The 27,785-nt window shown below is 32.9% G+C and overlaps 1 protein-coding gene and 1 non-coding gene across 2 annotated transcripts; one reads left to right on the top strand and one right to left on the bottom strand.

Moving 5' to 3' along the window:
* Nucleotides 1-1,654: 1,654 nt before the first annotated feature.
* LOC128158992 (uncharacterized) lies at nt 1,655-13,649 on the bottom strand. The gene is made up of 3 exons (XM_052822014.1): nt 13,512-13,649; nt 10,234-10,289; nt 1,655-5,815 (listed from the first exon to the last, which is right to left on the bottom strand). Exons 2-3 carry the CDS (start codon nt 10,279-10,281, stop codon nt 3,995-3,997), a joined length of 1,869 nt encoding a protein of 622 aa, XP_052677974.1. The 5' UTR covers nt 10,282-10,289; nt 13,512-13,649; the 3' UTR covers nt 1,655-3,994.
* Trnas-aga (transfer RNA serine (anticodon AGA)) lies at nt 11,650-11,722 on the top strand. Its single transcript has one exon. It is a non-coding gene; the product is annotated as a tRNA-Ser (tRNA).
* Nucleotides 13,650-27,785: the final 14,136 nt, after the last annotated feature.

Below are 27,785 nucleotides of genomic sequence, written 5' to 3'. Positions count from 1 at the left end.
TAAATCTTTATTCATAATTTTTATTTTATCTTAAACTTCTTCACATGATCAAATAATGATTAGTTTCATTCTTCCAAAGAACCAGTATTAATTAAATCTTTTTTCAAATAAAATTTGAGCCTGTCAAATGCATCAGTATCATAAGACGCATAATCCGTGCAAGTTTGGTGAAATTAGGACCAGTAGTAATTTAGAAATGGTTATCAAAGGGCACCTGCACCAAAAACTTTTACCTGCTCCAAAAACCTTAACCTCCTCCAGCATCTGAAATTCATGGCCCAGATTCAGAATCCAAGTCTTTCAAGTCCATAAGTAGGTCCAGATGCATCATGCATGCAAGTTTGGTGAAGATAGGACAAGTAATAACTTAGATACAGGACCTACAACAAAAACTTTAACCAGGGCAGGACGCTGACACCGGGGTATAGCATAAGCTTCCCACCGACTTCGTCTCGGTGAGCTAAAAAGATGCTATATGCACATTCCTCTTGAGTATTTTTATTCATATTGGAGAAGATGGCCTATTTTATATGTACAACAACTCCAATCTTGGAATTCTTTGTAATGTTGAATTTGGGATTCATATACAGTACATGCAAGAGACAAACAGAAAGTTTATAAACTGGAATTTTTTTTTATTGTAGATTTCTTTATATACATGTATTGATTGTAATTGTAGCTGGAGTATAGTGAAATAATTATAGCTACAGACAAATGTGATCCAGTGTGATCATGTGATGACTTTTTGCTGGAGTTATCCAATCAGAACAGAAGGCCACAGTCAAGATCTGTTACACATTGCAAGCACAAGAACCATAAACGGCCATTTTCATGGCCACAAAAATATTTCGAAAAGCTGCTTCTATTGCACAAGATTTGAAACAATGTATTAATTAAAATGAGAGTATATTTAAGTATTAAATCATTATTCTTTGAAATAGTCTCATAACTGCAATGGTTTGTGCATACAAATTGAGTAATGCAAGTAATGAAAATTTGTTTGCACAAATCGTTACAGTTATATTACTGTTATCTTTCAAAAATGTTTTAACTGCTTTTTATCTACATATTTTTACATTTCTGCCTTCTCTGCAATTGTTATTGATACCTCAAAATTCCTGTTATAAGCTCAAATGAATGGAATAGTCATTCTAATAGATATGAACATTACCGGTAATTTGATTTTCACGTTATGTTGTACTACTTTAACAACTCATAATTTAACCTTTGAGCACTCTGTGTTATTGCAGATTTTGACAGTTAACATACAAAGATATATATATAATTTAATTCAGATTGTAACACTCTTTCTGATTGGCTTAAAGAACAAGATAGTTTGAAACGATATAAAATGGTTTGGCACAGTTTTAAGAGGCGTCAATTGTGCCAAACCATTTTATATCAAATAAAATTAATATTGAATTCATTCCTTAACTGAAATGCTAATATTTTGGATTTTTATTATAAAGTTAAATGTGTTAAAAGTTAACGATGGCCACTCAGGTGAACTCAAAATTAATAAAACTTAATTAATGAAAAATCGAAAAGCAACCTAGAGATTTTTTGAAAATTACAAAAAAGCACTGCAATATTAAACAAAGAAATAAATTACTGTGGCCTAATGCTACCCCATGATAAGATTAAAAACACTTGCTTCATCTAGTGACAGATTTATTCAAGCAAAAGTATATATATACAGTTTAACATGAAAATAAAAAACAGCTAGAGTACTGCTAAGTGGAGTATCCTAGCAACATGAAATAGTATTTTTAAAAAATGCATTATTTCATAAGCATATGAGGAGATCAATTGGATTTTTTTTTTTTAGAGAATCAGAGTATTTTATACATGTGCACGATGAACACACCTGACACATTTAACCCTCTTGTACTCATTTTGATCTTACATGCAAAACATTGATGATAAAATGATATGAAGTTTTAAATTAAAAAAAAAAATTATAAATAAATAATCATCTCTATGAGGAAAAAATAGATTCTCTAAAAATCTCTCAACCAAAATGTACCTACATTCAAAACATGCAGCATAATGTATGATGGAAGATTATTACAGAAGTTAGATTAATTAGAGACCAATATTTTATGCTTTTACCATGTGGTGCTGCTCCTAATAAATAGCCCCCCCCCCTTTGCAAAAAAGAAAAAGAAAAAAAAAGAGGAGCCTACAAGCCAAGCCAATTCTTTATAAATACAATCCCTCCTGACTAGGCCAAACAAAAAAATATGTTTGTTTACTGTTACATGCTGAAAAAAACTAGGGTCGGTAGGTAGGAATTTTTTTTTATTTTATTATAATTTTTTTTTTTTTTACAAAACTTTACAAATGTCACATAAACTGATAATACAAAACTGTTTTGCCATTGTGTCATGCTTACTTTTGTTTGCCGTATGCACCCCTGCGAATGTTGTTGTCATTTAAATTTTAGACCACGTGGTTTTATTTGATCCTTCAGTTTGGCAGAAAAAATCATGCCTCGTAATTATAGCCTATTTTACAGAATCTAGGTACTTGTAATCAAATATAAAATCTAGAGGTTTATTGATTTAAACTTTACCTCCATTAATTGGTGGATAAAATGTGCTCTAGAAATAAATGTGACAATACCAAAAAATAGTTTTTGTCTGCTGTTGCAACAAATAACATGCTTAGTAGAGACCCCCCCCCCCCCCCCTGAGGATTAATTTTTGATCCGCACCTGACCTAGTAATAGTATCAATAGTGCAACAGACTATACTATTTTATGCAGAATGTTCCTTGAAAATGGCTCGATATGCTAAGTTTTTATACAAAACAGACACCATTATTTTTAAAAAAAAAAACCATGATATTGCTCACCACAAGCATCAAACATGGCCATGATCGAGATGTGAAAAAATGGATTTAATTTTACGGAAATAAATGCAAGAAATTGGTAAGATAACACCACAGAGTTGATGTCTGGTGTTTAATATCAATTAGATAGCGAAATAAAGAAAATCTAGAAAACTTGTTGCCTTCCTGTCGCTTCGCTCGCTACGCTCACGAAGCTCATTGGTAGGATTTTGCCTGTTTCTCATTTATTTTCAAGAAATTGATAAAATCGCCGACTCCTGTGGTCAAAACTACATGTATTTTCCCCTCCATGTTGTTTGCCTTGTACTTTAAAATCGGGAACCTTTTCATTTCCCCCATGGTATCGATCAAACACCTGGATAAATGTCATGTTATTCGGCAATGTGTGCGCATTCTTCGAACTGCAGAGAACATGTGATATCGACGCCATGTTTTTTTTTTACTTTCGATTTCGATTTCAAACGCTTGACCGATTATGAATATAAAAGTTAAACGTACCCACGTGTGACTTCCGGATTTCTAACGATGGAAAAAAAAAAAACAATTAGGGTCGGCGATTAAATATAGGGTAGGTCGGGTAACCGTAAAGAAACATATTTTTTTGTTAGGCCCTAACTGAAAACTAAATATACTAATGATATGACCCAAAGCAAGAGTAACATACCAATTTTCTTTTATATGTGCTAAGTTTTAAATCTACTCTCGTACTGTAAAGGCATCTAAACACATACCGGTATATTATTTCGTATATGATATACCGTAATTGAATTTACATAACTACAGGTTTAGTTAACTTAGCCCAATGGTTCTGGGAAAAAAGATCAAAAATATAAATACTCTATAGTTTACTGCCAACATATGAATAAAAAGGTCACAAGCTGTAAGCTCAAGTGAACCAAAAGACTAAAGACACATTGCAAAAACAAAGCTAAAAATACAAATATAAATGCAAATAAATTAAAGTGTAATAAGGTGTATTGTACATTGTAACAGTTGCTAAAACCTGATGAAAGTTCGTTATTGACAAAAATAAAGTAATTTAACAGGAAGCTGATATAACTTTCACAATATGGCATGCCTTAACAAAGAGTTGATTACAAACCATTTTTTATGAACCTGTTCATGAATATGTATCAAAAGCTTAGGATGACTTCAAAAGTTCCAAGTAAAATTGATACAGGAGGCAGTTATTTTGTAGTAATGGTTTTTCTGTTCCATGTAAGTTGATCACAGAAATGTTTTCAAATGCACACTTGGTCAATGTAAAGGACTCTTTATTCTGACTTGCAACAATAACAACAGCATGAACTACAACATTTTCGTTTGCAAAAATTTGTTTCACTACATTCAAAGCTTGACCAATAGTATCACCTCGATGCATAGCACCTGTTGCCACTTGAACAAGGTACAATGTTTTTTCCTGAACTTTGATCCTTTTAGATGATGTACAACCTTCACAACGATCAACAGAGACATTGTAAAAAACAAAGTAGTCTACTCCCATGAAATTTGGTATCAGTGGATACACCAAAAACTTATCAAAGTTATTTGAAAGTTGTTTTATAAACAGGGAAAATAAAGCTACATTTCGTTCATGACCTTTGAAATTTTCTGGTATATCTTGATAATACGAAGATAACTCTTTCGCATTTCGTTCAAAGAAATTTTCAACAGATGGCACTACAGTACATGGTGTTTGTAACAATTCTTGCTTTGACTGTGATACCTGATAAATTGTTTCACCACCAATGGAGAATGGCAAAAGTACAGATTGGATCTCTTTTTGAGTATCAACTAACAATTTTTCAAACTCTTTTCTTGCACCACCATTCTGAAACATAATTGGCAAAATTTTATCAGAACCAACATTTTTTGCAATTTGTAGCATCCCCTCTAAATCATAAGGAAACCTTTCTCGCCAACAGTTTGCTAAGGTAGGAATCAAATGTCGAATTTTCACACAGATATCCCCAACATCCAAACCCATTCTTGCATATTCAAGATTACTTTGTAGAAGACCTGGTGTTTGAATTTTGTAATGCTCAACTTCAAAAATGTTGATTCCTATTTTTAATTCCTGTGCCCATTCTCTTTTAATGATGATTTCTTGTTTGTTTGGAATACAATGGAGAAGAACAGCAGTGTGGAGCTGAAACTTGGCATATTCAATGTTTTCAGAACTTTTACAATTTAGGATTTTATGTTGTTTTTCTTTTGTATACTGGGCAAATGCCTCTTCAACTGTTTCATTTGTTCTTGTATACATATCTTCTAACACACTGTTCAATAATCTAGGTGTCATTATGTACTCCTTTGAAAATTCATCATAAACTTCCTTTCCTTTATCTAAAAGGCCTAATCTATGCTCATAATTCATGTCCTCCTTGTCTTTTTGCGATAACATGTATTCTAAGGATCCCTTCCAAATGTTGAGAAAAGTGTCTTCATCAAGCTGAAATTCTCTTCCAAATTCCATAACCTTATGTGCACTTGCAGTGAAACCTGTTTCAATGAGAATGAACTGTGGATATGAAACTTGCCGCTTGACAATTATTTTAACTTTTTCTAGATAATGGGCATTATACAGGGTAAGATGATCCACTATTACGCAGTCTCTATTTCCAAATTTCTTAGAATAAGCTTCAAAGGATTCCAAATCTTCATCTCTTTCTTCAATTCTATTTAAGTCAACATAATGAACTGAGAGGTCGCCATTTTCCCGACATTTCAAAACATAGTAAATTGATGATGATGATTTCCCTAAACCCTCAAGTCCGTTTAGATAGATCCAGGTTTTTTTTGTTGCTCTTTCATCCTTTAATTTTTCAAGAAACTCTGCATGAAACTTGGTCTTTATAAAGTATCTTCCATCCATAAAGTGGCATACAATTTCACTAGCAAAATTATTGCCCTCTTCATCATCATGCACATGTCTTAGAACACTGGGTTCAAATTCCTGAATCTGAAAAATAAATTGAAATAACAAATTTACTATTAATTGATACCTAACGTTTCATATCAAGACATTTTGTATCGCATTTAATTTATTGTTATGTTGATTCAATATGGAAAATTTTTAACCAAGATAAGTGACATAGCTTTGAGCATGGGCAATGTACCAAATTGAAATTGTTGTGAAATAGAAAACTAAAATGCATTGACAGAAAAGGTTTAAGGAAGCAGGGTGGTCAACAATTTTACCATCAGATCTGAAAGAAGAGTTTTATAACCTTACTCACTTGATGAATAAACTCAATGAAAAATGTTGTCACTTGATATGTTAAATGCTATTCTAATCAATGTATTAACAGGCATATCATTCTATTGTACTAAGGCCCACCTATTATTTTCAACTTTATTAAAAAATAACAAATGGCTACAAACTAAGATGAATATCCGCTGTAATATTTTCTTAAGGTGGTATGGGACACTTCCATATTGGGATGTACTTCTTATCGTAATGAGCAATAAAATCAATTTCAATTTTAAATTTACTTTTCTTTCCCAAATCAGTTATCTAACAGCTTAGCGCAATGGGTTAGAGCATTACCTATGGATCTGTAAGTCATGAGTTCAAATCCCGCTAGGGTTTTTATAACTTTTACCTTCAAGTTAATTAAAAACTTAATTTTGGTCAAATTTTGTAAAATTTGAAAATTCTAAACAGATGAAAGTATTTTGATTATATAAATGAACTTTTATCCACATTAATATTGACAGGTGTCCCATACCACCTTAAGAACAGCAATAATGCATTTATCCCCATAACAATAATGTGTGAGAACTATGGCTGCAAATGTAAATTGTTTAAAAACCATTATTTTTATTTACTCGTGTCTAAAAAAACTATCAAAATTGTTGTAGATTTAGTACTAGACAACATTGAGATGGTGACCATCTCAAAGGGGCCCCACTAAAAAATGGACAATAGGATGAAAAGAATTTCAAAGAATTTTGCTTTGACCTTGACCTATAACTTAGAAATTTTCCAGCTTGCATAGAACTTCTAATTCAATCTCATTACCCCTTACATATAGGCATTTTTGTTTAATCTGAGAAAGATTAAGCAAATGGGAAATAATCTATGGTCTAAAACTGATTATCAGGGGTGTGCAATTACAAAATTTGGCCACTAGCCCAGGGGCTAGTGGGAGTACCAAAGTTACTAGCCCAAGATTCAAAGTTACTAGCCAGACTATTTCGGACGTGTCGACATTTCATTTTATAAAAAACCCTGTATGATACTAGTATATAATTATTAATATACGAAATTTTTATTACTTGCATGTTTTCTGTGGTAGACTAGTTCAAAAATATTCAACTTCATTGATCTCTCACATTTTAGTTACAAAATTGGTTTGGGTACCGTTTATATAATAAAACCCAAACATAACATTGTGAATGTGAACAGACTCTATAAAATCATTGCAACTATCTATGTGTGCATGCATTTTATCCTGTTTAATTTCCATTTACAAAATACAACTATGCAATTAATTAAGTAATGGTAAATTTTAATTTAAAATAATGGAAAATGCACAAATAATAATAGGCAAAATATGAAAAAATTTTTAATTCACCAAGCAGGTCACTTTAAAATGTGTTCATGAGAATAGTTAGTGCAGAAATTTATAATATCTCTGTAATGCATCTCTCTCTCTCTCTCTCTCTCTCTCTCTCTCTGTAAAAAAAAAATTATATTTAAAAAAGCCAATGAATACATATTAAAGAAAAAGGAATCATTTTACAGTGATGTCACTTGAAACAGCTGCACAGGTAACTACGGAAGCCATGTGCAGTGAGGCGTGACTATCTCGTCTAGCCACTGGTGAGGTCAACACTGTCGGTAAAACTTCAAAGTGTGAAACTTACAGCAGAGTGTTTTTCTCAGAAGAATGTAGCACGAGAAAAAAATGCTTAAGAAATTTTTAGGCTATCATGACTTAAAAGGAGCAGATATCATGCCTCTGTGATAACAATGACGATACACTTTTCCTACTAGGACACTGCAAATTTACCGGCATATTTTGCCAACTCTGGTTATGATTTACTAGCCCGACGGGCTACCACAGTTAATGTTTTTGCTAGCCCGACCTCTAAAATCGGTAGCCCCGGGCGTCGGGCGATGGTAATTGCACACCCCTGATTATAAAGAGATCTGCTATGACCTTCACATTGACTTGGTTCAAGGTCACTACATGCCATTAACCAAAAAGCTCTGTTTAAGTAAAGCATTAGCCAAATAGGGCTAAGTGGAAAAAATATGTATGCTCTTAAAAAAAGGATTTTTGTGTGATCCGATATGACCTTGACACTTGACCTACAAACATTATTCAAGGTTACTGCATACCCTTTGATCAAAGGCACCATGTGGGTGAAGTATGAGTCAGACTTGAGAAAAGGGAGTAAAGATATGGTCTGGACAAGGATTTTTCATATAATTCTGTTATGACCACATCTGACCTTGAAAAATGGTTCAAGGTCACTACACACTCTTTACTCAAAAGCGCTGTTTATGTGAAGTATGAGCCAAATAGGGCTAAGTGAAAAGTATATATGCTCTGAACAAAGAATTTTCGCGTGGTCTAATATGACCTTGACCCTTAACCTACAAACTTCATTCAAGGTCACTGCACACCCTTTGACCATAGACAATCTGTGAGTGAAGAATGAGCAATATTGGACTAAGGGGAGAGAAGATATGCCCCGGATAAGGATTTTATATAAAATTCTGCTATGGCCTTAACCTTAGACCTGGAAACATGGTTCAAGGTCACTGTACACCCTTAACCCAAAGGCACTCTGTGGGTGAAGTATGAGCCAGATTAGGCCAAGGGGAGAGAAGATATGCTCCGAACAACAGATCTCAGATGGACAGACAGAGGGAAGGATGGAAAGACAGACTGATCACTATAGGGCGCCCGCAGAGCTGGGCCCTAATAATTCATCGTTTAAGAAGGATTACTGCATATCATCCTTTTAATTTTTCTGTACAAGTATTTAATGTTTAGCAAGTAGGGCTGTCACGGTTCCAAATTTTTTTGGGTCGGGTTGTAAAATTTTCGGTTCGGTTTCGGGTTTTTCAGTTCGGGTCTACTTTCAAATAAAAATTCATTGTTTATACTTCAAATGTTCATTTTTTCTATTTCTTCACTCTTTAATAAGAAACTTAAACACAATAACTAGTTTCCTGACTAGAAATTTAAATTACATTTGATAATGTTAAGTAAAATTTTAAAATAAAAACTATATTATTTTAAAGAATAATTTCACCTCAAATAACTTGAAGAACATTTTTAAAGCCGTATGTACTACAAAGGATTATTAGAAAAAAATAATTGTAAACTTTCGTTTTCAATATCTCATTATGAAGTTCCTTTCTTGATAGTTTAAAAATAAGTTTTATGGCCGATTTTTCAATTCAAGTCATTCGTTTTAAGATATAGTTCAATGCTTCTTTTGATAAATGGTTACAGGAGATTTGATAAAAATCATATGTTAACATAAAAAGTATATTTGTGATTTGAAACAAGTAAAGCCTGATGATATGTTCGTGTATTTTCAAGTTACAGGTAATGCACACTGTGTGTTCTGTTTTCTGTATCCACGCAGATTTTCCCACATTATTTTGCATGGATCTGACTTCTGACTTTTTTCATTCAATCTCACTACTAATAAATCCAATTTTTTTTTACCCTAAACATTTCTATAAACAAATATTGAAAACATGTTCGATGTCCGAATCGTAAGCCGCCATCTTTGTTTATTGAACTAGTGTTTATCCTTTATACACAGGTATTTTTTTTTAGGATGAGTGAACAATCATCGGTATACATGGCCAGTTGTATGCAAGTCAATGTTTATTACAAACAACAGGTCCACACTAATAAACCTTTAAATTTCATGCCAATTTTCATAAAAATACGGATTCTATTACACAAACCATACCGAACCGAAATCCCGAAAAACGGAACCAAACAAATTGTTCCGTGGTTTTTGGTTATTTCGGTGATCTGTGTTAGCCCTATTAGCAAGACATTTCTATAAATGACCAACCAAAATTTCAGCACCAATCGTATAATTGAACCCCGGGAATCTTGATTGGAACAAACTTTAATCTACACTACCTTCAGCTTTTCTGATCAATTGGTTTTGGCTAAGAGGATTTTTTAAGATTTGTCTTTAAGTGAAAAGGTTTATCATGACTACAATGCCGACTACAGATGACAGACAAGTTTTAATCAGAAAAGCTAACATAAGCCTACTTACTTTGTGAAAATTTTGAATATGGGAAAAAATTTCATAAAATATTTTTTGACATGTGGATTGATAGATTACAGAATTTTTCACAGGTCAATAGATTTAATTAAAGATACTTACTGGATGTGCCATGTCCAATGCTCTCACTAACAGGTGTGTCTTCTGCATTTATCAAACTAGAGGAAACAAAAAAAAAGTTTCACTATACACACTAAAAAAATTCACAAATTGACATGAAATAAGCTATATATAACAATACCACTGGTAGAATATATATAACTCATTTCTCATTTTATTGTGAATTTTTATAGTGTATTATACATCAACATATGCTTTAAAATAAAAAATAAATTATGAAAAAAATAACTCAGGAACCTCATTACAAAATGAATATGGGGGGGGGGGGGGGGGGGGGGGGGGTTGTGTTCCTGTCCCCAAACACCTGTGAATGCAAGGTACAGTGGATAACCATTTATTAACACAACACTTAAATGAATAAGGAATAATGTTTAAATAAAATTCAAACAATGCACATGATTACATATGATATCATATATATAAAAGAAAGCCAAATTGGGCTTATCACTCAGGGACATTTAACCTCTTATTATGTGACCACCCCTACACTATATATGATACATTATACTAGTGTATTATATAAAGTTGTTTGACCAGTTCCGCATAGGGTAATGGATTTGGCGGTGCTGTAAATATTCCCTGGTATACATCTTTTAAAAACTGTAACCCGTGATTCTACCTGTTTAACTGTTACATCAAATAGTGTCATCAATCAATGCATCGCTACATCCTACATCAGCTGAAGTGTATACTCTCAAGTGAGATTTTTGATAATATGAGCAGGGATATGGTGTACATCAACAAAAAAATTAGATCTCAAAATACGTTTTATTTGGCCGAATCAGTACTTGCCACTCTTAAAGTTAAGCGATATTGATAATTTATTCACCAATTAACTGCTAGTTGTGACAAACTTTGCATCAGGACTGCAAAAACTAAACTCACTACAAATTATTAAGAGTTCTCATAGTATCTTTACAGTGAAAACAAACACACTGCTGTCCATTTATTGGTATTTTCTTAACATATACAGTTTGATTTGCAAGGAAATGTCAAAATCACAATTAATATTTTAGACCAGTTTCTAACGTCCTGTCAGAATACAGTCACAGCGCCTTCTTTTATCATTATTGTGGTACAATATGATTTATTTAAAACTTATAAAGACTATTAATGAATTCCAGAAGTATTTGATTCAATCCACCTCTTCATTTTATCTTAAAACAGTGAAAACCAAATTTGGTATTCGGAACTCGTCAAATGACAGCTCGATAAAATTTTGCATCTACTTGTTTTCTTTTTTTAAATTTTTTTACCTGCATCAACATGATTAGTATGTTAGAATACACACCAAACCTACTTTTAATAAAAAAATTCATGTTGCAAGTGATAACTAAAGGCACTGACAGACGATTTTATGTGTATGTAGTAGTTGGGGCTATATGGACCGTGGATATCGGCCTGGATAGCTCAGTGGTAGAGCTCCTGACTAGAGTTGCAGGGGTCCCGGGTTCGAATCCCGGTCCAGCCATATGTTTTCAATATGTATATGCTCATTCCTCCTTTCCTACTACAGATGGTGCCGTGGCCTTCCTTGTTCAGGCAATATAAATATAATAAGTCCTGACAAGTTGAACTTGTGTTGTGTCTTCGGGGTCGAAGACTATTTAAGAAGGGAGGAATGTAGTAGTTGGGGCTATATGGACCGTGGATATCGGCCTGGATAGCTCAGTGGTAGAGCTCCTGACTAGAGTTGCAGGGGTCCCGGGTTTGATTCCCAGTCCAGCCATATGTTTTCAATATGTATATGCTCATTCCTCCTTTCCTACTACATGTATATTAGCGTTGCAATGAACTGTAAAATGGCTGTATTTATGACCGCAAAAAATGAAACTGCTGCAGAATTTAAACAAACATTAATAAGTGTTTATATTAAAGGTATTAATATTTTTCTCCATCTTTACTTTCATTAATTAATTGCTATGTAATTTATGAACTATTCGGAACTGGTCAAAAATCAGAACTATAGAGGTGGTCACATACTCGGAGAAAGTTCGTGATGAGCCCGTTGTTTACCATACTTTTAGGAAAATTTCTAGCGCGTAATAGATTACAACGACAAACCTCTGAATTTTTATCAATTATATATATACCTCTTTATTTAAAAAAAAATCACAAAAGCCACAAATAGAACGGCTGATCGATAGAGAACTCGTGTGCAACAATATTATATACAGTCGTTTGACCAGTTCCGAATAGGGTACAGATTTGGAGGTGCTGTAAATGTTCCTGGGTGTTATTTTTAGATCTGATTTTTTGGCCGATATACACCATATCCCTGCTGATATAAATGCAATATTACTGCATTTAATTTTTTTAAAATAAAATTTTATTCTAACAAATTACGTGGGAAGCCATTTTACCAGTTGTGAATAAGCCGATGGGTTCCGAATAACATAACTGTTCCTATACATATGGAATGCAGATAAAAAAGTTTCGGCCCTAAAACTATTGATTGAACCTGTTTAATAACAGGTTTAATGCAACCATCTCAGTTATTTGTATTTTCTTAACAATATAGTTTGATTTGCACTGAAATGACAGACAAAATCACCGTAACAATAATTTAGCCTGGTTTCTAACATCTTGTCGCAATACAGTCGCAGCACCTCCACTTATCATTATTGTGGTAGAATATGATTTATCTAAGACGGAGAAAGACATTTAATGAATTCCAGAAGTATTTGTTTTAATCAATCCCTTCATTAAATCCTAAAACAGAGGGAAACAAATTGGGTATTCGGAACTCATAAAATGACGCTCAATAAAATTCTGCTTCTACTTGCGTTTTTATTTAATTTTTTATCCTGTTTGCTTTTGGGTATGTTAGAATACATACTAAACCTACATTTAAAAAAAGAAATCTTGTTACAAGTGAAAATTTAAGGCACCGACAGACGATTTTATGTGCATATTAGCGTTGCAATGACCTGGATTTATTACAAAGCGAAAGTAGGTCGAATAATCTAAGACCGATATCAAATACATGTATGACCGCAAAAAATGAAACTACAGCAGAATTCAAACAAGCATTAATACGTGTTTATATTAAAGGTATTGATTTTTTCCTCCATGTTTTATTTCATTAATTATTTGCTATTTAACTTCTGAACTATTCGGAACTGGTCAAAATTCGGAACTGGTCAAACGACTGTACGAGTGTGACGCCATTGCGCCATTATGATATGATGCTCTCGGTCATAAATGCCGCTGAGCAACTCTTGTTGTTCATGATTTAATATTTCATAGAATATACTCACCACTTTCTTTAGTTCATCATTTCCAATGCTGACTGCTGAATATGACAGAAATGTCCATGCTTTTCTTCGGATCAGGTCAGGTTGAATTTTCAAATACTGCACGGATTTAATTTGCGGAATGACGATTGACAAAACGAAAACGGGAAACCAAGAGCTGTCATTCTTTTCTTTTTTTTGTAGGTAAAAAGTCTGAGTGTTCAAAGACAGACAATAACTATTTATTATTTCATGTGATTTATTTTGTTTTTTTGATCGCGATGTTATATATATTTTTGGGAGTTGATTTTAATCAACTACTCGGGCAAACCAGGCCCCGAGGTTATAAAACTTTTTTCATACTCCTACTCAAACTCGTACTCCGTACTCCGAGTTTGTGCTCCACTGAGTACGACTCTAAAAACCGAGGTTATAAAAGTTTTGGAGTACGTTCTCCGCTGAGTACTATTTGGAGTATGCTCCAAAAACCGGTGAAGGAAATTTTACTTCTCTGGAGTAAGATAGAGCACGGTAACTCATGTAAATAGTCCTGTCATGTAGGCAAACTGTACATGTATTCAAATAAATTATTTATCAACAAAATGTAACATGTACCTATGCCCTTTTTCATCTGCAACCATGGAGATGTGTCTGCATCTATAATTTTTTAACTTTTGAGCAACAAAGACGATAAATCCAGTGTTATTGGAAAACTTATCAACAAATTGTGATTATGTCAAATGTTTTTGGAAACCATCTCTCTCTCTCTCTCTCTCTCTCTCTCTCTCTCTCTCTCTCTCTCATAATTTCTATCATCTATCTTGCATGCGTGTTATAATTAATTAAAGTGTTATCAGGGGTTTTTTTTTTTACATAGACAAGCTTAATTCTAATTAACTGTAAATTACACGACGACTCAAACAGAATCAATACATAGATCATACTTAATGTCTTTCCATATATGTTTATTTAAGAATAAAATTTGATGTCATAACACCAAATTTTATTTTTGAATAATCGTTTGTGGAAAGACACTAATATAAGACTTACGACTATGGGATCACCGGAACCAATCGTCTTCATATTCGAGCGTTTATAATCAAATATTAAACTAAATAATGCATTTCACTTTACGTATACTTAGACTTATGTCTATGCTCTCGATGTTTTAATTTGAAATAAATAAAAAAGATCATGAGTTAGGTGATGTTCCGTGGTCAAAATGACTTTGATATTTGGAAACTAAAAATCAAATACTGGTAGATGGTTCGAAATAGAAACCATACCCCCGGCAGTAAAATTAAAATAAAAGTTCCGGCCAATATTAGATAAAGAACACATCTAAATCTCTGCAGCTAATATGTAAAGTCACATAGGAACCCAAATATTTACGTCATAATTTAAAAACATTGCCAACACAAAAATTGAAAATTTGCAATCCTTTTTTAAAAAAAACAACTCAACTTTATAAATTTTACAACAAGTTCTACAACTTATATCAATATCTTTCGTTGGCGCGGATTTTAGCGCGAGGGGGTCATAAATGTGGTAGGAAGCCGGAGTGCCCGGAGAAAACCTACGTGCCCAAGCGGGTGACCACCATACCCTTTCACATACAACTTCTGCCGATCACAGGGATCGAACTCGGGTCGCAGAGGTGAGAAGCGAGTGCATTATCCACTATGCGACTTGGACACCCTGCAATCTTTTTGTTTAAGTTTATATCTAATGCCCTTTAACATGCGTTTAAATTACTTACTGCTGTTTCTTGATTAGTTTCTATGTTTCTAAGTAAGATTGCTTTTTGTTAACTTTGTATAGTACCAGGGGTGGATCCAGGATTTGTAGTTAGGGGGGGGGGGGGGGGCAGTATAAGGCAGGAGGTCTGGGTGCCGCCTTGAGGCCCCCAGTGGGTTCAGGGCAAAGCCCTGTTAGTGGCCCAGGGGGTGAAGCCCACAAACGTTCCTGCATTCTAGAGATTTTGTAGGGTAAAAATGAAGTCTTCAAATTTAGACTGTTGTGATTTCTTTTCTTGTGGTTATACTTGAAGTAATAAAATATAGATTGAATTATTTACAATTTTTAAAGCTTTGTAAATTTAAGACCTGCAGTAATCCCATCAAAACCCTCTGCCTTGCAGAAATATAAGAAACATTTTCTTTTCTTTTCTTTCTTTTGAATGGCTGTAAATAAATCAGTATAAAAAATCAAGTTCAATGGGACGAAGTAATGAAGTTTTAAAAAGGTAACCATGCCAGCTTGTATTATAATAAACATGGAAGAGTCGTTTAAAACACTAGCTAGTAACCAATTACTTAAAGGTCGGAAAGCGTAATCAAAATGGGTTTTCTATGTACGTTACACCATTAAACCCACAGGTTTTCTTCATACTACACCATTGAAACCAGTCTAATGTAGAAAAATCCCACGACTTTCCAAAAAAAAAAAATTAATAATTAAGACTCGCAAGTTGTACATTTTCTTTGCCAGAAGGAGTATTATTTAACTTTATTTTGACAATATTAGGGGGGGGGCGCCGGGTCCCCCCACTGATTTACCGCTTATTCTATATTTTTTTTCCCATTCCAAGGTTTGTGGCATGTAACATAAAATGATAAATGATTAATAAGTGAGTAATTGAAAGTGTTATACTTTTAAGCATCCCTTATCCTTTGTCATGTTTAGAACTAACCTACATTCTCACTAAAACCAAAGAAGGGACCCCGCAAGTGCATCTGATTATTATTAATTAATAGCAATACATGTACATTAATTTCTTGATTTTATATGATGGAGAGTATGGGCTGTATTTGACTAAAAACAGAATTCTTAGAAAGCATATGTACATTGATTAATGGAGCGAAATATCTAAAAGTTATTTTGATAATTTTGGTTGCAACTCTCCCTTACTCTTAGATTCACATCTAATATATCTAAATATTTCATTTATAAAATGGTAAAAACTTTCCATTTTTAATTTATTTTAATTTATATACATTGATTATGATTAAATTATAGCGTATAATAAAGCAACATTACAATATGTAACAATATAATATGTTTGCACTACATTTTATTTAGATTAAATGCTTTGAGTACGACTTTGAGAAAGCTCCATAGCTTACTCAGAAAATCGCCGTTTTGTACTCAGCCGGAGTAACGGAGTACGAGTATGAGTATGAAAAAGTTTTATAACCTCGATACCTTGAGTACGAGTACGATTTGGAGCACGGAGTACGATTTGGAGTATGAGATCGTACTCAAGAAAGTTTTATAACCTCGGGGCCAGATGACGGTGCATGTGAATCATAGGTTATATAATTTTACGGCATAATTTATAAAAGGGCTAAATGGCGGGCTTTCACTCTGTAAAAAACACGCCCTTCTTTAAACATTCAGTAATTTTATTATCAAATGTCAGCGGATATTGCATTAAACTAAACACGAAAGGTCAATTAAATGGACTTTTTAAAATTACATGTAAAATGTCGGATCAGGCAGATCCATAAAAAGAATTTGCTGAATTCAGCACCATAAACCGCGGGCCCTTAATCGTTGACAGGCCCGATAAACATGATCTGAGCATCAGGGTTCATTTGTACAATGCATTACCATTATAGGTTAGTTAATTAAAATGTGCAATCATTCTTGGAGACGGAAAGAAATATCGATTTACATACAACTCTTTACAGAACTATTCTCTTTACTATTCTCTTTACAGAGCCATTTCTATTACCTTAAAAGTTATAATAATTAATTAATACAGAGATTCATTTTGCCAAAGATATTAGTTACGATTATTATGTATGTGTAATATATTTGTATGGAGTGTTTCATTCAGTAAGTTGATTTCAATAATGATTTACATTTAGAATCGCCTGTCTTTGCTTGCAATAATACCACTGCATGCTCCTTGTGATACTTCAGTAACAATCGCAAACGCTTTATAATTTAGGTTAAATGTACTTCATTAAAATATCAATTTTAATTATATTTTTCAAAATAGGGGAGTAAATATGTCCCTGTATAAAAGGAGCAGTTCCGATTTTGGGGGTTCGTTTCTTTTTCGGTTACAATCATTAAAATTAAAATATTCTGCATAAAACGACATTAGGTATTATACTCTTACTTCACAAACCGTTAAAAACAAAATGATAAGTAATGATTGTATTCATGAAACTAAGCCTTGGAAATGATTTAGTTAGTGTTCGCCTTTTTGTCTTTCTTTCATCACAGATACATATAAGTTTCAAGACATCATTCTTTTATATTAATTGGGATATCAACACTGCTGGGTACGTGCCGACTGTTGTTCATAGCCAAATCAAAAATGTCAAAGAAAGATTCCTTATTTCGAACATTTACATAACTTGATTAATATTCACCATTCAGTGTAATATTTCAAATTATAATCATTTTCATTAGATCATTGCAGTTACTGCTCTGTGCAATATCAGGAATTCATTTGATACTTTTGGTTACCTAATGTAACAATTCTTTTAATCACATGATGCTGATGAACTCACCAATTTCCTAACACGTGCAAAGTATTGATTTATTTGAAATGTACATCAAAATCTGATTAAGTTTGTAGTGCTTTCACCGACTGAGAAAGGAATGGCATATTAATAAAAAGTGCCGTAAAATTATTTAGAAAATGAAAGGTAAAACTTAAACCAATAAGATACACAAAAAATATGTTTATATGTACGTTATCAAATTAAAATGAGATATATGTGATACGTATTAAAATGGTAATCTGTATATACTATAAGGAACTGTAATTAATGTAGAATGAAATGAAAAGTTAGCAAGGTCACATACCCCACGTTCCCCCTCTTACTTGAAAATGCTACACATAGTGATGACAGAGTATGCGTTAAATACACAAAACAATTTATTTGATAAAGGCCATACTATAACTGGCAAACAATTATCAGATCAAAACTTCCTCCAAAATTGCACATCTGTTCTTTTGTCTTTAACAATAACTTAATTTTGGACACACCATGACAATATGAGCCATCGGACCATATAAACGAAATAAATTGATCAACAAATGATTTAAAAAAAAAAAAAACAAATAAAAAGAAAGAAAAAACGATATACCACGCATTCATGTATAAATTCATTAATTTCTACGGCAAATATAAAAAAAGGAGCAATTCGTCTCTACGAAGAAGACACAATTGCATACTTTTGTAAACTAAGTCATTACATGTATTACTGTTCTGAATGATGAGACAAATTACAATTCCTATGCTAATTTTCCTTAAAGGAGTTGCAGATAAAATGGAAAAATTTAAGTTACAGAATTTGATGTAATTCTATTTTTGCTTGCAACTTTGTATATAAAGCAGTGTAGAATTTTATCTAGAAAGTTTGTATTAACTTTTATAAGTACATTAGATAAAACTGAAAATGGTTACACAGACAAATGTAGCAGATTTCACGCTTTATATAGGGGGAATCCTCATTGTAATGAAAAAAGACAATTTTTTGAAAACTGAATTTTGTTTCATAGAGGCATATTTTTAAAAAATCGAACTTTTGGGGAAAAAAACAATACCTTTGAAATCTAAAAACGCAGTGTTCAATTCCCCCGCTGTAAGTCATGTCTAGATTAGTCGAGTGGTAACGCAGTAAGAATAGAATGTAGCAGTATCCAACTTTTTTGATTGGGATTCGAATCCCGAAACAGTTGGAATTTATAATATTTATTTCTTTTAATCGGAAGAAAAGATAATTCATATAGATGATTTAAGAATGTCAGGATAAAATTAACGCGTGTCAATGTAATATTATTTTGCATGCGTGCTTAATTTTTTTTTCAAGATTACTTACTAAGTGAAGTCCCCGTTATAAACTTGAATTGCATGTATAAACATTTTCTTCTTAACAAAGGATTTTAAAACCATGTACGCATCAGTGTAGAAAGTTGATCCCCCCCCCTTTTTATGAAATAACCGGGTATGCCAATTTCAAAGGTACAGGTTGTTAAAAGCAAAAAAATCATTAAAAAGGTATAAATCGGTAATGACGCAATAAGTTAATAAAAATATGTACGGATTTTGTTCCACCTTTTTATCTTTAAAATTGATTCGTAATGTTATCACAGACAAAGACAGTTGAAAGTGTAAATATTTAGATATGACTCTTCAAGCGATACGGATATTAAAAGGTTCTTTCCACGTTAGGGAATAATCCCGCTAATTAACAACACTCTCTTTTGTGTCGAAACTTAACAAGCTAGTTTTAGGAATTTGCGTTATCCAATTCAAGGAAGAATAAGAAATAAAACTAATAAGAAATTTGAACAGAGAAAAAAAAATGATAATCTAATTAAATCAGATGCATAGTTCGACGTACTATATTGAAACAAGAGGCCAATGGGCCACATCGCTCAACTGAGCAATGATAGACATAATAAAATCAGCTTTATGGAGTCATATACAAAATATCTTAACAATATCGTATAATAGATCCTGTATGTAAAAAAAATTCTCCTGCATATTCTTGTGTTTATCATTGATCCCTTTTGTAAAAGGGTGATTTTACAGTCATATTACATATTGAGCATTGCAGTTCTTGATAAAATGATCAGACTTAAACAACTGTTTATATATGGATTATAAACCTACATAAAACTTTGAACCCTTTGTGAGGCCAAAGAATTGTCCAGGGGCCAGAGTCTAAACAATTTTAAAGAAGCAACAATAATTCAAAATGCTTGCATATAAGTAAAACCATATATAATAACACTTGAGTTTTTATGGATAATTTAAATGTTTTCCTTTGTAAAATTGGACCCCCCCCCCTATGTGGCCCAACCCTAGTCCTGAAGATTATGATTTTGACAAATTTTAAACTACACTATCTGAACTGACTTTTCTAGGCAAATGATTTTTAAAGATGTTCCCTATCTATTCCTAGGTAAAAGTTTGAACCCCTCCCCCATTGTGGCCCCACCCTACCCCCAGTATCATGATTTGAACAAACTTGAATCTTCCATACCTGAGGACGCTTCCACAAAAGTTACAGCTTTTCTGCCCGATCGGTTTCTGAGAAAAAGATTTTTAAAGATTTTTCTCTATATATTCCTATGTAAAAATTCACACACCCCCCTATTGTGGCCCCACCCTACCCCCAGAGATCATGATTTGAACAAACTTGAATCTAAAATACATGAGGATGCTCCCACACAAGTTACAGCTTTTCTGACTGATCAGTTTCAGGGAAAAAGATTTTTAAAGATTTTTCTCTATATATTCCTATGTAAAAATTCACCCCCCCCCCCCATTGTGGCCCCACCCTACCCCCGGAGATCATGATTTGAACAAACTTGAATCTAAACTACATGAGGATGCTCCCACACAAGTTACAGCTTTTCTGGCTGATCAGTTTCAGGGAAAAAGATTTTTAAAGATTTACTCTATATATTCATATGTAAAAATTCAACCCCCCATTGTGGCCCCACCATACCCTTGGGGATCATGATTTGAACAAACTTGAATTTACACTACCCGAGGATGCTTCCACACAAGTTACAGCTTTTCTGGCTGATCAGTTTCAGAGAAGAAGATTTTTAAAGATTTACTCTATATATTCCTATGTAAAAATTCAACCCCATTGTGGCCCCACCCTATCCCGGGGATCATGATTTGAACAAACTTGAATCTACACTACCTAAAGATGCTTCCACAGTTCCAGCTTTTCTGCCAATTGTTTTTTGAGAAGAAGATTTTTGAAAATACCAACAAATTTTCAATGATTTTTTAATCATCTCCCCTTGAAAGAGGGCGTGGCCCTTCATGTTAACAAACTCGAATCCCCTTTACCTAAGGATGTTTTGTGTCAACTTTGGTTGAAATCGGCCCAGTGGTTCTGGAGAAGAAGTCGAAAATGTAAAAAGTTTACGGGCACACAGACGGACGCCGGACAAAAAGTGATCAGAAAAGCTCACTTTAGCTTTCAGCTCAGGTGAGCTAAAAAAAAATACTTAAATTATAACATGAAGTAAAAATATAATGAGCTTAAAAGTCAACTCTTAAGTCATAAAAATCTTTTATAGAAATTCAGAATGCAAGATCATCTTTTTTAATCCGCTGTACGGAAAAATAATTATAACTGAATGCGTAACCACACCGGTACCCCTATGTCAAAATCTAATCTATAATAAGAAAATATTGATTAGGATTTATTGTTCTTTAACTACAATTATCTTAATTTCAATAACAAAAGTTTCAAACTGGAAAGTGAAAAGTTTAGGAAGGGCAAATATATAATAATTAAAATATTACGGCGGAGGAAATCACAAAACTTACATTGAAAGAAATTTTGACAATCAAAGAAAAAAAGAGGAAAACCTTGAAAGCCTTAGCATAATACCATTGAATTCTTAATGTTATGTTATATACGAAACACTGTACAATATATAGTTTAAGTATACTATACTCTTTGGTCATGCTATTCAAATACTGAAAAGAGGATACAAATTTATCTCCTGCCACCCAACACACACGCGCACCCACCTTCTCTCACCACACATGTAAGACGTGTTTTATGATACGTCCCTTTTTAATCATTGGTAGAGGTCAATAACTACAAACAAATATCACCCATTCCATTCAGACACCTCCTCTCCCTCTATTTGAGGTATTTCCCTTTACTTTATTTTGTTTTTATTATTTTCAATGGTGTATGTAAATGAAAGGAAGGGAGGCCTTTCTCCTATAAATTTGTAAGTCAAGCGAAAACAGAATGATAGCTAATTTGCCTGATACGGCATGTGAAGTTGCTTTAATTAATATTTTTTTAAATGGAGATCTTTATTCAACATCAATATAGAAGCTTATAGTGTAGCAACCAATAGAGAAGACGTCTGGAATTGTCTGATAATAAAGAATTAAAATGCCTGTAATAAGTTTTTCTAAAAATGCTAAGTTATAGTTTTGTGCGCACAATCTCAATTGCACTGAACGTGTATTTATATTTATTTGAAATCATTATTATCTTTTGATGTGTCTTCAATTGTATAACGTTTAGTTGGAGAATATTATATACGGGCAACATCACTAAAGACATTACGAACATGTAGAAATTGGTATTTGAATATCAACTGTTCGCTTTTTAAAAAGATGAACTAATACCAAACTACATGTATGGAATGGGAAATCCGACAATTTCAAGGATAGTGTTGGTGCATGTGAACCCGATACTAAGCAGATACGCATTATTCGTTGTATATTGTGTTTCAACATTATAATGATAATAATGATTATAATAATGATGATGATGATGATAATAATAATAACAAAATTATATATGATAAGTATTGTAAACAGACAAGTTGTGTGTCATCATCGGTAACCTACATGTACGTCTGATTTACATCGATTCTCTCTATCAATTGAGATATCATGTAGTTTGCAAAGATGACTATGTGAGCCCCCCTCCCCCATAAAGAAAAAAAAATTGAAAAACAAAACAGGTGTTATAAATATACAAAACATGTACAGTAATGAGTTAATTTGATTGGGCAGCAAGCAACACACAATGACACGTTCACGTTAAAAAACAATGGGCCCTGAATCAATGACGGGCCCGCAAATGATGATGCACGTAAACGATCTGTAAGAAAGTAAAATACTCCACAAATCTGCTTTTCATGTTTTTCATTGAAGATGATTTTTATTTAACACGTGTAGATCCGTAACTCTTAGCAATTTAAGATACTTAATGCAAGTTATTCAATATTCGAAACCCCTTTTTTAATGATTGTGATTTTTTTGAGGTACTGTTTGCTTTATCAAAAAAAATTTTTTTTTTTTAGGGGGGGGGGGGGGGGTATGCGGCTTTGAAGGCAATTGCATGGCGTTTGTGTGTCAGGGGATCCGGACCCAAACTCTCCAAAAAATAAATAGATAAATAAAGTGTATTAATATTAATTCATATTGTAAATTGACTGAAAATAGCCCTGGAACCGCTTCGTCAAAATTAGTACTTCCATTGACACCCCCCCCCCCCACACACACACACATCCCGGAGTCGGATGGGGGAATAAAGGTGGGAGGGGAGATGGCGCCGCACATGGAATGTAACGAGCATTGAAGAAAACAAACACACAAAACTTATGAATCCTTGTTAGCCTGATGCATGGCAAATTCTGCGATGTAAATGAAAATGTTTATATTTGCATCTTTTATGAATCATTCTTCAAATGTCAATACAATGTGAAAGAATGCATAAACTGTACAACGGTATTAAAATTACATGTCAAATAAGATGACAAAGCGTCTGTATGAATTCTGCGATGCCGCGACACAAATCAGTCATGGGCCCAGAAATTATGACGGGCCCGAAAAGGATGATCTGTAAAGCCATGGTCCTTGATAAATATTATTTTGATTTCATCACATTTTACATACGCGTTTATTACAATTGTTTATAAAAAGTTCAATACATACTATATATATAGCCATATTAAAGATCAAATGAACTGACAACGCACTATTAGAGACGAAAAAAGAATATACTTTCATTAATTTTATTTCTCATTTTTGTGGCTTTTTCATTTTAAGGCGTAAAATTACAATTAGTAACAAAATTTTATCTTGCTGAATTAATTTGTTATTTTCAACAATTGTTTACATGTAAAATTGCTCTCCTCTTACTGGCATTTCTTTTTACTTTGCTCTCTATAATACCGTAATCCGACTCGTACATTTAACAAAAACTTGTAATGCACTTTCATAAAAATATATATAAGCAAGACTTTTTTAAAGATTAATATGAATTGCTTAACAAGATCCAAAGTTGATTTATAGCTTAACGTGGTAATCAATATTAGTAGTAATTGCCGCGAATAGAAATTCTACTGTACGTTAGAGTATATTACTGCCCACCTGACGGTCAAGCTTCACTAAATCTACAACGGCTTATACATACATAGCTACTGCAACAGAAGTATTCACATGTACATATTAATATAATGGTTTCATAAAATATTCAAGGAGCCACACGAGGAAAACCGGAGGGAGACGGAACATGTTTTGAAAACTTGTAGTATTACAGTAGTGTATTTTATAACAGAATAATAATTATAAACCTGAAAAATAAACATCAATGAAACACTTATTTATCCGTTCATATATTTGATACAGTGATGTGAGAATAAAAATCTAAATCCGCTTGTGGATTCCACGGAATTTTAAAAGCGTTCTGAGATAACCGTGTAACATCATCTTTTCAAATTTTTGTCACAAGCAATATGACCTCCGACAAACTGTCATATTCTTTTCAATCAAATTCATTGTACTTCTGCAAAAATAAAGTTCCGAAGACAAATTTAAAGAAAATATAAGGGCCATCTTAAGTCAAATTTAAAATTGGAAACCAAAGCTGACTAAGAAATATCCTAAACTAAAACACCATTTATACGACACGATTTGCATACCTCAGTATAGTTTACACATATATAAATTTACTTACATGTGCAGTTTTTGTTGTATGAACTGATTTGCTTATATGCAAATTCTGCACAGTTGAGTAAATCTGCACCTAGTCAGGACTAGATGCAAATTAACTTTCGCAGAAATGTTGTCGCAAAACCAAAGAGATCATCTCAAGATCATATATTTAGGCAAAACCTAACATGTGGGCAGCTTATAATTTGGTTCAACAGAGAAAGTCCAGTATATAATTCGAGTGTGCGGCCGTAACTTTCCGCAGTTTCTATTTTCATGCAGTTGTTTGTGAGAAGTTATAACTTTATGTAGTATTGTGTTTTAATCAAAATTAGCATTTTTCGTAGCATGCATGTGTTCAAGAATTGTGATTTTAAGACATTAAATGAGTAAAATTTTAAGACAGCAGCCCTGGTATTGTAAACTAAGCATGAATCAGAAGAAAAGTAGCATATGATTTGCTCGCATATTGAAGACGGCCGTGAATTTATAACGCTCGAGATCACCTCAAGGAATATAGGGATAGTAAATGTATACATTGGGTTTTTAAAATCTTAAAATAACAAGTATAGTATAAAAAATTCATCAATATCTAGGGTAAAAATAATTAGAATCGACATCAATAAGAAGAGAGCGGATATTTATCAGAAATATAAAATAACTATTGGACTATATAAATAATTTATTTCAAATATAATGCAAACATTTTGATAAGTTGCTTGGGGATGATGGTAATGCCTTTCTGACTGCGCTCGATGGACCAGCAATGCACTCCTCAATTCTTGAAATTGACATTTTTCTAATGATGTTTTTTTCCTCGTCAATTGTGGTCTTAGACTTGGCCCTGGTGGTGAAATTTTCTCTCCTGTGTTTTTCTGTTATTTCCCATCCAAAGCCATTTTCTCTCTGCTTTTATACAACCCAGGCATGTCCACTTTTACTTTTCATCTGCCGAACTTACATACCATGTGCATTTACTACATTGACTTTTGATGCTATCTCTCCTCATGTCTCCTTCTTCAGAGCAGTCGCGGCAGAGGAGTTCGGTTTTGATAATATCCTTTTTTCCATCAATCTCGTCGTTAAATTGAACACCGTGCTTCCTGCACATCGTTACACATTTTTTCTGACCGCATGGGCTTGTAAGTTTATAATTGCTGAATGCATTATATTATTATTATATTCATTTATTATATTCTAGACTGCTGTATTTAACAATAATACCCTCGTAAAAGATAGTTATTCGATGCAATAATATATTTTTTCAGAGCATAAATCTCATCAAAATATGCACTTGTAATTATTATGTAAACTCTTAAAAATTAAAAATATAAATAAGAAGAAAAGGGGCTCTGGGCAAGAAAGTTCTTTTAATTGCAGTAAAATATTAGTACATGAATTTTCGAAAGATTTCTAATACTTGCGGAAGATTTGAGAAACTAAAATGATTGTCATTAGTCATATCGTATAAGAATCTTTAGATATGTCTTATAAAAGATCTCATGATAGTTTTGTAAAACCCAGTCCTGGTCTTTACTGCATGCTTGCAGGTTTTTCATTATATCCATTATTCCTGCTAAGTTTCAAAATACTAATACTTTCTAATTATGCGTAAAAAAAGTTCTTTTTATTTTTCTTTAAAGATGATAAAGAATTACATCATAAATAGTATTGTAAGTCTAAAAGTGAATTCAATTATTAAATTCGGGCAGATGTACAGCTTAATAATCACGCAGTGCTCTCTTAAAAACTTTTAAATGATGCCAAAGTGTTTAATGACATCTGAAACACAGTACAATTTTCACGAAATAATAAATGAAATAAAACCAAATATATACTTGAGCAAGTCTAAGGGACAAGGAACTATAAGGTTACATGAACGATAGGTATAATAGTATAATTTTGTCATTAATTCAATTACTGCAAAGGATATGAGATAATTCATTGTTTGTAATATAAATAAATTCATATGAATAAAAGAATACGGTATTTAAAAAATCATAGTGTATATAAAACAGAACTGTCAAGCAACAGATGATTTTTTTTTTTCATTTTGTAGAGTGAAATGGCGGGCTTTCGAAAGGGTGTAAAGCTACGTCACCCAAGTAACAAACAAATTTCGAGCATCCAATTATTTTTATCAAATGTCAGCGGATATTGAATTGAACTAAACAAGAACTTTAAACAAGAGGCCAATTGTTTCCCAATTGAAAATATGGGATTTTGAAGTTTTGAATGTCAGAGAATCACGAAAGAGGAATTTGCTGAATTCAGCACCAAAGCATATCAGATAAGATTTGACCTATTTGGAGAACTGCGATTGAGGACAGGACCGACCCCCCCCCCCTTTCCACCACCCACCCCAAGTATATAGCACTTGGAAGTTAGATTATCCTGAGGGCATAGCGTGTTGTTGACACATTCTTCACAGTAAAGAATTTAATGAAGTGCAAACTAATTGAAGTAAATTTTTTAAATGATTTCAAACTTTTAATAACAACACTCTTAAAAATGTTATTAAATGGTGTTGTTATAGCTAGTAATATTGACAATTAAAAATGGATTTTTCTTTATCTTTTTGAATAATACAACTAAAACATTTTTTATCTGAAGAATTATTTTTTTCTTCTTTAAAATAATTTTAATCAAATACAATTTTAGTTATTAAATTATCACATTAAAAAAAAAATAAACATGCATAAATAAGCATAAATGCAAAGTATTGCCATGTAATGCCAGCATTACACTAGATTTTATAAAAGTAATGCATTACATTACCATTACTTGAAATGCTAAATTTGTGGCATTACACATTACTAGCATTACTTTAAAA

The sequence above is a fragment of the Crassostrea angulata genome, chromosome 8 (assembly GCF_025612915.1).
Source record: "Crassostrea angulata isolate pt1a10 chromosome 8, ASM2561291v2, whole genome shotgun sequence".
Lineage (NCBI taxonomy): Eukaryota > Metazoa > Mollusca > Bivalvia > Ostreida > Ostreidae > Magallana > Magallana angulata.
Note: the sequence above shows the minus strand (reverse complement) of the source record. Positions and strands in the feature narration are given on the sequence as shown.